We start from the raw sequence: 12,056 nt of genomic DNA, 5'->3' as shown, positions 1-12,056 counted from the left end.
TTTATGGTGAGATTGTGACTTCATCTCTCCTACCCACTTGAGTATGGGGTATTTTCCCCTCATTCACTCAGTGTTTAGGAGTTGCACAGCTAGTTTTTGGGGTTTTACTGTTTTGTTCTGTATTTTTGTGTTTTGTTTTGAGGAAATTTTTCCATATGTAGCTATAAATTCAGTGTGTCTGTGAAAGATGAGCTCAAGGTCTTCCTATGTTGCCATCATGACCTGGAACCCAGTACTATTTAGTGTAATAAAAACTAAGGACAGAGTTGTCTGGAAATAGTTTTAACTTCACACCTATTTTTATTTCAAAAGTAAGGAAAGGATTGAAACTGTACTGAGGAGTTGCACAGAAAATAATTAAAATTCGAGAGTGCCTAACATAAAATTCTAGGTAATATCTAATCTTCCAAATGGCTTACTTTAAGACTAGCTTTACAGTGAAATTGCACAAACATCTCTCAAGTTAGTAAAAATGAACTCCAAAATTGCAGATCTAATTTAAAAAAGAAAATCCTGGTAAGATAGAGAATACGAATATAGCATATGCAGGAATAAAATTAATTTTAAGAATCCGTTCAAAGACACTGCCGTTGGAAGAGCTTTGGCCTTGATTCTTAGGTTATCCACAGTCCTGGTCTTACTCTGATTTCTTTTAGGTGAGGTGCTAAGCAATTCAGAGGGAAACAGCACCTCTTTTTATTAAAAGTGGCACTTATCACCTGCTAAAATGGTCATCAAATCGGTCTTGATCTTCTGTACATGCTTTGCTCAACACTACTGTCTCCATTTTCATCAATGAAACTATGCATTCTTAATTTAAAGAACTGTCTCTTGGCAATGGCAGTGTTTGCACTCACTGTTGGTACAGAACTCAGGAAGACAGCCAGTAAATCAGGGAAGCTGGAACGATCTGTCCTTCAAAATGGTCCTGAGAAGATTTATCACATGGAACGCCCATGTCCCAGGGCCGGCCTCTTCAGCCCTGCTCTGTGTGCTGCCAGCAGCTTCCTGCCTGTGCACATTTGGGTGTTTCTGTACTTGATGAAATGTGTTTCACAACTTTTAATGTAACTAAAAAATCCAAGTAAATAATAGAAATCACAACAGACACCAAAGCAAGTGGTACTGGTTAAAGGAAAAATGCCTGGGAAACAGGCCAATGGAGTTGTGAAATCTAAAACTCGTGATATAGAAGGGCATTTTAACTATTAAGATAGGATTTGGGAAAGCAACTAACAAGAAAAAAAACTTCCCAAACTTCCCAAATCAACTTTAAAATAACCTAAATCTCTCGTATTTTTGGTTACATGAAAACAAGACGTGGATCCTGAAGTTGAATTAAAAAAAGATACATTTTCGGTCCTCCTTCACTTGTTCCAGTCTATCAATATCCATGTGAGACACTCAGAGGTTTTAACTATGAGGATGAATCACAGTGGTTATGTTGTTTCTGAGGCATTTCATCCAAGGCTCATAGCAACAACCACTGGTCAACACTGGTTATGATTTTAAAGGCGCCACCAAATTAAATATTCTTTATAATCAAATAACAGGGACATTGATTGTCCCATGCCAGGCTCACTTCTCAGAGCTTCATATGCATTGTGAACTTATTAAATACTGACAACCATTAAGATTAGTGGTCTGATTAGTTAATCTCTATTTTTTTCAGGTGATAAAAAGGGAATAGATAAAGATTAAATAAAGTGCCCAACGTTACCCAAGGAATAAGAAATAGAACCAGGATTTGAAGCCAGACTGGATGCCAGAGCCTAGGCCCCCATCACCACTCTCTACTGGCCTCTAAGAAAGCACACTGAGCAGTGAAAATAGTAACAGCTATAACACCGATGACGTTATTAATTCATTTACACAAGGCATCACGGTTGGTTCGGAAGACCATACATGAAGTAAAACATCTAAAACTCTTCATACTCTTAAGTAGCTTCAAATCTAATGGATGTTAAGATACCATAGGAAGGTTGGGTATAAGATATAACAGGTATCCTATTTAAGTTTTTGTTGAGATATATTTGACATATAGTATTAGTTTCAGGTATACAATATAATTTGATATTTTTGTATATATTGTGAAATGATCACCCAATAAGTTTAGTTGACATCTATTACCTCACAGAGTTACAAAATTTTTTTCTTGTGATGAGAAATTTAAAGATTTACTCTCTCAGACTTTCAAATATGCAATACCGTATTATCATTGTCATGCTGTACATTATCTCTCCATGATGTATTTTGTAACTGGAAGTTTATACCTGTTAATTTTTTGCTCATTTTGCCCACCACCCTGTTCTGGCAACCACCAATCTCTTCTCTGTATCAGTGAGCTTCTTTGTTTCTCCCTCCCTCCCTTCCTTCCTTCTTCCCTCCCTTTTCTTCCTTCTTCCCTCCCTTTTCTTCCTTCCTTTCTTCATTTCCTCCCCTCTTCTCTCCTTCTTTCCTTTCTTTTAGGTTTACTTATTCATTTGAGAGGCAGGGTGAGGGGGCAGAGAAAGGGAGAGAGAGCACAAGCAGGGGGAGGTGCAGAGGGAGAGAATCTCAAGCAGACTCCCTGCTGAGGGTGAAGCCCGCTGCAGGGCTGGATCCTACAACCCACGAGATCATGACCTGAACTGAAACGAAGAATTGGTTGCTTAACTGATTGAGCCAGTGAGGGGCCCCATTTTTTCTTTTTTTTTTTAAATCAACCTATAAATGAGATCATATAGTATTTGGTCTTTTACTCTGACTTATTTTACTTAGCATAGTGTTCTCAGGGTCCATCCATGTTGTTGCAAATGGCTAGATTTCATTCTTTTTATGGCTGAAAAATATTCATTATGTATATGTACGTGGATATAGATACACACACACACACACATATATACACACACATATTTTGATGCACTCATCTGTTGCTAGACACTTAGATTGTTTCCGTATCTTGACTACTGTAAATAATGCTGCAATGAACATGGGGAGAGATATATATATCTTTTTAATTACTGTCTTTGTTTTCTTCAGAAGTAAAATTGCTGCATGATGTTATAGCTCTATTTTTTAATTTTTTGGAGGAACTTCTATACTGTTCTCAATAGTGGCTGCACAAATTTACATTCTCTACCAGGAATGCACAAGTCTTCTCTTTTTTCCCCACATTCCCACCAACTCTCATTATTTCTTGTCTTTTTGATAATGGCCATTCTAACAGGTATGATGCAATAGTTTATTGTGATTTCTTAATTTGCATTTTTTTCTGATCATTGGTGATGCTGAGCACATTCATGAACTTGTTGGCTAACTGTAAGTTTTCTTTAGAAAAATGTCTATTTAGATCCTCTGCCCTTTTCAAAGTCAGATTGTTTGATTTCTACTATTGAGTTATAGGAGTTCTATCTTTTCAATATTAACCCCTTACCAGATAGGATTTGTGAATGTATTCTCCCATTCCCTAGGTTGCCTTTTCATTTTGTTTCCTTTATGGCACAGTATCTTTTCAGTTTGTAGTCCTACTTGCGTATTTTTGCTTTTGTTGACTTTTAATTTTGGCATCAGATCCCAAATGCATTGCCAAGACCAATGTTAGGAGGTAACCATGTTTCTTTAGGAGTTTTCAGGTTTCATGTCTTATATCCAAGTTTCTTCAATCCATTCAATTTGTGTGTGTGTTTTAAGATAGTGGTCATTTCATTCTTTCACATATGGCTGTCCAGTTTTCCCAACACCATTTATTGAGGAATGTCCTTTACTCATTGTATGTTATTAGCCCCTCTGTTGTAAACTAATTGACCATAAATGCATGGGTTTCTGAGTTCTCTAGTCTATTCCTTAGATCTGTGTGTCTATTTTTATGTCAATACCATACTATTTTGATTACTCTAACTTTGTAATATAGTTCGGGATCAGGCGGCATGATGCCTCCAGGTTTGCCCTATCTTGTGTATTTTTAATCTAAAAAAGTGTTGTAGTTTAGATAAACTCAGAAGGTTAAGAGTGGGGGCACACTATTTATACATTTTCTGGAAATAAGGTCACATTGTTAAGAGTTCTATAACAGACATGAAGTCAGAAGCCACAGATTTGAAACTTTGATCTTGCTCAACCTCTCTGAGCCTTTTAACCTTATTTTTAAGCCTAATTAACCTCTCTGAGACTTTTCTGGTCTTATGGTTACTTTGCTATTCGGGTAAGAACATACACATTTTATTCAGGACTTTTTCAGTAAGTGATTGAATTCGGATGAGTAAGATCAAGCATATAAGTAGTCTTTTAGAAGGGTACTGAAATGAAGGGAATTTTAGAAATCAGAAAAGCTTTTAGAAACTTAGGGATGAAACTGGGACTACAACTGGTTCGTTTGGGGTCACATGCCTAGTGACAGTAGACTAGGACTGGTCTATGCCACGGAGGACTGGCAGCTCTACTAGAACCATGGAGTTCTCAAAAGGGCAGATTAAAGAAGATGCCAGATGAGTCTAAAAAAAGATACCACAAACAAAAGTCCTAATAAATAAAAATAACATTAGCAGATATGAGTGAACACTTCCCATGTTCTGAACATTGTTTTAAGCATATATCACATTGTATGTAGACAGATGCTTGAGGGAAAAAAACCCAGGCTATGCACAAAGTACTATTAAGATGTAGCATAAGAGAAGAGTGGAAATGTAATGAACTGGGCTCAGATGATGGAAGAGCGCTGAATAGGAAGCTAAGTTAAATTTGATTTTACTGACAGGTCAGAGCCAATGCAGGTCAGTGCACAGACGATAACACAGCTGCAGTTCTATATTGGGATAACTAGCCTGGGTTAGAGAAGGGAGAAATGGGAGGCAGGAAATTTAATAAGCCATTTCCTGTGGAAGTTAAGCAAAAACCTGCATTCAGTAGGAATGTAAAGAATGTAAAGAGTATAAAGAAAAAAATAAAATCCAGTGAGGCATTAGATAAGTAGACTTGTGAGCAAGATGGTGGCTTATTAGAGATGGAGACAAGGGCTAAAAAGTGGCTAAAAAGTTCCCCACTAAGGGACTGAATAAATGATGGTACTGAGTGGGCTACACCAGGAGGTGAGAAGAACTAGTTTAATGGTAGAATGATGATGAAGATGGTTTGGTGCATATGGACTTGGAGCAGGCAGTACATTCTCAGAAGGGGATATCAAGCAGGCAGTCCTACTTTCCTCTCATGAGGAAAACTTAGGGCCCGAAAATTTACTCAAGCTTCTGGAGTAGATGAAATTGCAAAAAGCTAGCAAAGATACTGGAGAAATGGACTTCCTAGAGAGATACTTAAATCCTCATGCAAAACATGTGTTTAGTCAACAGGTTTGTAAAATTTTAAAAATTTAAATTTATTAGGATTTATTAGTAACACAATTACACAGAATAAAGTTCAGGAATTCACCAATGATGGTCACCAATATGTGCTTCTTTGTGGCTTTTTAAACAGTATTTCTCATGATTCAAATTTATTCTTAGTACAGGTGAATCTCATACATAGCTTCACGATATGGATGTTACAGGTCTTTCATCGGTAAAATTAATGAGAACATATCTTTTGTGAAAGGCACATAAAGAATCTAAACTAACACATTTAAGAAAAGTGTGATAACTTCAAATTTCTTTACAAAGAAGAAAAACGAATCCCCAAAATAGAACAGGTGAAAATGTAGTCTGTGGCTACCCCCCCTCACACACATACATACACATACACGTCAAGAAATATACTCCAACAAAATGACAGCACATAACTCAACTTAGAAAGTACTTATCCACAGAGCTTACTGAAGGACTTCTTCAAGATGAGGACACAAAACAGAAGGAGCGTAGGGAATGCTGTTCGTGTTGTTGAAATGAGGTCACAGAGACACATTGTGAAGAATCAAAAGAAAAGGCTATCAAAATTCAATATCGAGCTGACATTTAAGACTTATTTCAGGATACATACAGTCACTGACTTTACTCAATACTACTACTCATTTTCTAAGTGTAATTGCCCATTTCAGTCTCAGAAATAATAGCATAATTTAAAAAGATTAACTCAAGCAAGTGGAGGAACTCTGAATAGTCTAAGGGAAAAAAGTAATTTTAGTATAGTGTGATAATTAAATTTGAAACTAGTTATACATATGAATTTAAAGCTTGCATTATATCAGCAGCAGAATAATCAAAGGTCTTTCTTGTTATCTTCCAAATAAGGAACTATCATGTGTTCTAGGTACAAGGGATTTCCCAAAGGAAATACACAAATGAATGTCTCAAAATTCATTATGCTGACATATTTTTTACCCACAAAATACTCTCAATAATCCACCTAAACTTAGTTATAAATAAAAATGTAGTTATTTAAAGTGTATAAAAAATTAATCTGGCATCACCTTTAAGGAAATGCATGAATACCATCCAAATATTAAAATTCAAAGTGAAAACAAACCAACTGAATAAAAATTAAGTGTTTACAGTAAGTCTAAGAGTATATCCTCAAAAATCTGAAATTTTTAGTTTTTCAAACCAAATTCAATGTAGAATCAGATCAGCATGCACTCTTAAAAGAAAAATTAAAATGCATACAATGTTTATATAACTGATCCAAAGGCAGGTATAGTCATCCTCTGAAGAACATTTCAGTAAAACACAGTGAATTTAAAGAACAAATCATGTTATTAAAATAGTCTGTGCAATGTTTGTACAAATAACTTTAGAATTATAAGTATACATATAATCAAGATAAGGACTGCAAGGTTTCCTATTTTTAATTACTATACTTAAAAATTTACAGGACAGGAACATAAATAAAGCTGTTTAAAACTGGCAAACAAAGTAATAGTCTGTCATTCAGTACAAAGTACCTAATATTTCTGATATTACCAAAGCCATCACGCTAGAATCTTAAGTTGCCACCCTTAAAGCCTAAAAGTAGTGTGGAAAACTAAAGTTATAAATACATGTATACATACATTTGCATATTTACACTTACGCAGAAATCATCAATACACTAGAGCCGAGCGTTAACACTGCCCTTAGTTTCACACTGCAGGACCACTTCTCACATTTAAGAAAGGTCCTTCTGCTCCTTTCAGTTAAAAAAAGACACAACAGAACAACTTTGGTCAGGTCCCAGATGCATTTGCCGTATACTACATCCCCGTGTTGCTGCAAGACTCTAGTTTAGAGAGATCCCCATATAAGCACTCATTTGGTTTGAAAATGCATTTTTTCCCCATTAACTGCAAAACTTAGAAGAGACCACAATCTTTTAGATTATTTTTTATGATGACATCTGTTACAGCATCAAAAACAAACTGCACATTCTTAGTATCTGTGGCACATGTGAAGTGGGTGTATATCTCCTTTGTGTCCTTTCTTTTATTGAGGTCTTCAAACTGACACTGAATATATGCGGCTGCCTCTTCATATGTGTTTGAGCCTGAGATGGGAAAAGGCAAGAAAAACACAAGGCGAAAAGTTAAAATGAGTGCACGGTTAAGCAAAATGGACCTGCAAATACTGAAGTCTGTTTCACACATACAAAATAGGTGGATTCTGTCCCTGTATTTTTCCTTTTGGGATGAGAGAAATGATTTCTTCTAAATGAAAAATACCCAATGTTAATTTACTTTGTCATGACTGTCAGTCAGCCTTTCAAAGAAACCCTATAATCAAAAGCATGGTATTCCATGCTCCCCAGGGTCTTTGTCCCTACCAGATTCAAGCACCAGATCTCCCTTTCTTCTCCCTTATAAGCTCCATCCCAATACTGAGCCAACTCTCCCTGATGGTGGCACGCCATTTGCTTTCTAACTGGTGGTTGATCAAGGAATGTTGGCTGAATGCTGATCAGTACTTGTTATTCCCTTTACTCTATACATATCAATTAGCTTTTCCCATTTTTCTTTATTCAAAAATTGTACATGGGTCTACAAGGTGGCTTATTGGCCATGAGCTTAAAGACTTCTGAGTACAAGCACTGAGGAAGTAGTCCGTATCGAAAGACAATCACACGCATACTCCACGAGGCAGCCATAGGGTCTCAGTGTGCCCTTGACAGAGCCACAGACAAAGTTCATCAGAAGACCTGTAAAAGACTATTCATGGCAGAACCAACTTCAAGGTTAGGAAACAACCCCCAGGTTCATTAGCAGTAGACTGGCAAATAAGTCAGTCTATTGTGTAGCTGCACAATGAGCTTCCAGACAGTTATGAGAATTGATAAAGTACTATTGCTATGCACAGCATGAAGGAGGTCCAGAACCACATTGTACAACAGGCCAGACACAGAGAGTATGTAACTGTACAATTCAACTGCTGTTTGGAAAACGATGGAAAACAATAAAAATTGATAAAAAATGATGAAAGTCATAATTACGTGTGTGTGTGTGTGTGTGTGTGTGGTGTGTGTATGGAGGGTGGGGGTTGTGATTGCTTAAGACTGGGAGGAGCATGACGGGGTTTCTGGGGACCTGGTAATATTCAGTATCTTGATCTAAATGGTGAATATATCTGCATTTTCATTTTTTAAAATTCAGTGAGCTTCACATTTATGCTAAGTGTGCACGTATGTATATATTTTATATATATACATATACCTCAAAAATGTTCCTTCTGAAAAAAAAAATTAACTCTCTTTTGCAGTAATAACAAAATTACTTGCTTGGCTTCAAGGTCCTGTTATCCAGCCTGCTTGGTAAAGCTATTCTGAGATCCTCTCTCCCACATCTGTGGCTCACGACATGTCAGGCAGGACCCTATACACCAACTCCCACCTGTGATACTAAGTGCTTTCCCTCCGCTTTCCATATCTTGGCTTTTGTAAAGAATGCTGCAACAGATGTGGGGGTGCAAGTGTTTTCATTCTTTTTGGAAATATTCCCAGGAGTGGAATTGCCAGATCGTATTCCAATTTTTATTTTTTGTGGGACTCTCTATACTATTTACCATAGTGGCTGTACCAATTTACATTCTCACCAACAGTGCAAGAGGGTTTCCTTTTCTCTACATCCTCACCACACTTGTTTCTTTGATAATACCTGTTCTAACAGGTGAAGTGATAGCTCACTGTGGTTTTGATTTGCATTTCCCTGATGATTAGTGATTTTAAGCCTCTCTTCACGGACCTGCCGGCCATCTGTATGTCTTCTTTGGAAAAATGTCTATTCAAAGCCTCTAGCCATATTTTAGTGTTTTACTATTGAGCTGAAGTTCTTGATAGGTTTTCACTATCCTTATCATATACATGATTTGCGAATATCTTCTCCCATTCCATAGGTTGCCTTTTCATTTTGTTGATGGTTTCCTTTGCTGTGTAAAAGCTCTATAGTTTGATGTGGTCCTACTTGTATATTTTTTGCTTTTGTTGTCTTTAATTTTGATGTTAGATCCAAAACATCATCACCAAGACCAATGTCACAGAGCCACTGCTTGTTTTCTTTCAGGAGTTTTATGGTTTGGAGTCTTAATTTTAAGTCTTTGATCCATTTTAAGTTCATTTTTGTGTATGGTATAATACAGTGGTCCAGTTTTCCCAGCACGATTTTTTTAAGAAACTGCCTTTTCCTCATTGTATGCTCTTGGATCCTATGTTGTAATTTTTTTTATCATATGTGTGTGGGTTTTCTTCTAGAGTCTCTATTCTGTTCCTCAGACATATGTGTCTATTCTTATGCCAATGCCATATTGTGTTGATTACTACAGCTTTATAATATAGTTGAAAATCAGGGAACATGCTGACTCTGGCTCTGTTCTTTCTCAAGATTGCTTTGGCTATTTGGGTTCTTTTGTGAATTTTATGATTTTATGATTGTTTATACTATTTCTGTGGGAAAACAAAATGCCATTGGAATTTTGATAGGGATTGCATTGTACCCACAGATTGCTCTGGGTCGTATAGGTATTTTAACAGTATTTTTCCATGAACATGGAATATCTTTCCATTTATTTAGGTCTTCTTCTACTTCTCTTACCAATGTCTTATAGTTTTCAGTGTAGAGATATTTATTTATTCCTAGGTATTAATTTATATTTATTCCTCAAATTTATTCCTAGGTATTAATGCGCTTGTAAATAGTATTTTAATTTCTTTCTGATACATTTCTGATTCATTACTAGTGTATGGAAATGCAAAATATTTCTGTGTATATACCGTGTATCCTGCAATTTGACTCAATTCATTGATTAGTTTAATAGGTGTTTGGTAAAGTCTTTAGAGTTTTATATATATCTGTCACGTGTAAATAGTGATGGTATTCCTTCTTCCTTTCCGGTATGGATGCCTTTTCTTTCTTGTCAAACTGCTCTGGGTAGCACTTCTAATACGATGTTGAATAAAAGCGGCAAGACAGGAATTCCTTGTTTTGTTCCTGATCTTAGTGGACTGCAGTTTTTCACTGTTGAAGTATGATGTTAACTGCGGGTTTATAATGTATAGCCTTTAGATGCTGAGGTACATTCTCTCTGCACCTACTTTGCTGAGCTTTTATCATAAGTGAATGTTGAATTTTGTGAAAGGGTTTTTCTGCATTTGAGATAAGACTTTTTAATTTTAAGGTGGTAATCATGTTGATTTGCAAATGTTAAACTACTCTTGTGTCCCTGGAATAAACCCCACTACATCATGGTGTATGATCCTTTGAACAGATTGCTGAATTCTGTTTGCTAATATTTCGCTGAGGATTTCTGCATTCATGTTGATTAGGGATATTAGCCTATAATTTTCTTATGTCATCCTTGTCTGGTTTTGGTATTGGGATTATGCTGTCCTCATAAAATGAGTCTGGAAGTATTCCCTCCTCTTCCATTTTTTTTGCAAGAGTTTTAGAAGGACTAGTATGTATTCTTCTGTAAATGGTGGTAGGATACACCAGTAAAGCCACTTGGTAATGGACTTACTTATTGGGAGGTTATGATTATGAAATAATTGGTCTGAACAGATTTTCTATTTCTTCATGACTCAGTCCTGGTAGGTTGTATGTTTCTAGGAATTTTTATACTTTTTCTAGATTGTCAAAATAAGTTTACATTTTAATGTAACTCAGGTTGCTAGCAGGCCACCATATACTTTACAAATCAAAATTTAGTTTATTAAATCACAAGAAGGTTGATATTCTGAATTCCTAAAGCAATAAACTGTGTCTTATGGATAGAAGTTAATGCAACCTGTCAATTAAAAATATGCTTTGGGAAAACAGCTTGCAGTGAGTGCCTAGCTCAACTTGCTGTATATATTATGGGTAGCTAGACTGCTCCATGCCAAGAGCTACAAGATACATGAATAAACTCATGAGCACATTTCTCATCTGATTTTAATTAAGATTGGCAAGGATGTGGTGGGAGGGTGACAGAACTTTTCTCCATGTGCTAGAACCGTCATGTATAAAGGCAGGGATAGGTGATAACCTGGGTCATGAATGGAGACCTGAAGCACTGAAAGGGAGATAGAAGAGATCTGAGAAACCAAATCCCATGAGTTCAGTTTGAGTTTCAGAGGCTAAAAAGCATGTACATGTTCAACAAGCAGCTGGAAATGGAAGCCTGAGGCTCTAGAGAGAAATGAGAATCAACCTTGGAATTTAACATGTTGAGAATAGACAAGACTATGAAAGGAGAGTGCGCTCAAAGATCACAGGTTGCAGATGGAATGTGGTGAAATGCCAACATATGGGTATTTAAGCAGAAGAGGGGGAAAGCGGAGCAGGCAGTGGTAGAGAGAAACCGACCACGTAGTTTAGAGGCCATACAGGCTTCTTCCGTGGAAAGCCAATAATCGTGGGAATTAAACACTGCAGCAAGCAGCAGCGGAATCAAAACTCAGGATCATCATGTAAAGTTCTCATTGCAGGCCCTAACCCTGGGCACGTGAGGAAATTACGTGACAACATGAGAAATATTCTTGGCGGCTCTGAAATCCCTATTGGTATGTGGTATTTATGGATTCATGTGGGCACTCTGGTAGTATTAGCACAAAATGGCTACTTGATAATACAAAATGACAAAAATAAACTGGAAGATGAAAGGAGAGGCAAAACTGAGGCACCCTGGTTCTGGCTAACTTCAAATTTGGAC

The 12,056-nt window shown here is 36.7% G+C and overlaps 1 protein-coding gene across 3 annotated transcripts in view; it reads right to left on the bottom strand.

Annotated features, from left to right (window-relative positions):
• Window positions 1-5,329: 5,329 nt before the first annotated feature.
• Window positions 5,330-12,056, bottom strand: part of GNAI1 (G protein subunit alpha i1) — an 83,493-nt gene continuing 76,766 nt past the window's right edge. For all 3 annotated transcript variants that reach the window (XM_047696139.1, XM_047696138.1, XM_047696140.1), the window contains one exon: window positions 5,330-7,425. In XM_047696139.1, the coding sequence (XP_047552095.1) occupies window positions 7,235-7,425 (191 nt within the window). In that variant the 3' untranslated portion in view covers window positions 5,330-7,234. The remainder of the gene's footprint in view (window positions 7,426-12,056) is intronic.

Source organism: Lutra lutra, chromosome 11 (genome assembly GCF_902655055.1).
Source record: "Lutra lutra chromosome 11, mLutLut1.2, whole genome shotgun sequence".
NCBI lineage: Eukaryota > Metazoa > Chordata > Mammalia > Carnivora > Mustelidae > Lutra > Lutra lutra.
This window is presented reverse-complemented; position numbering and strand designations above follow the sequence as displayed.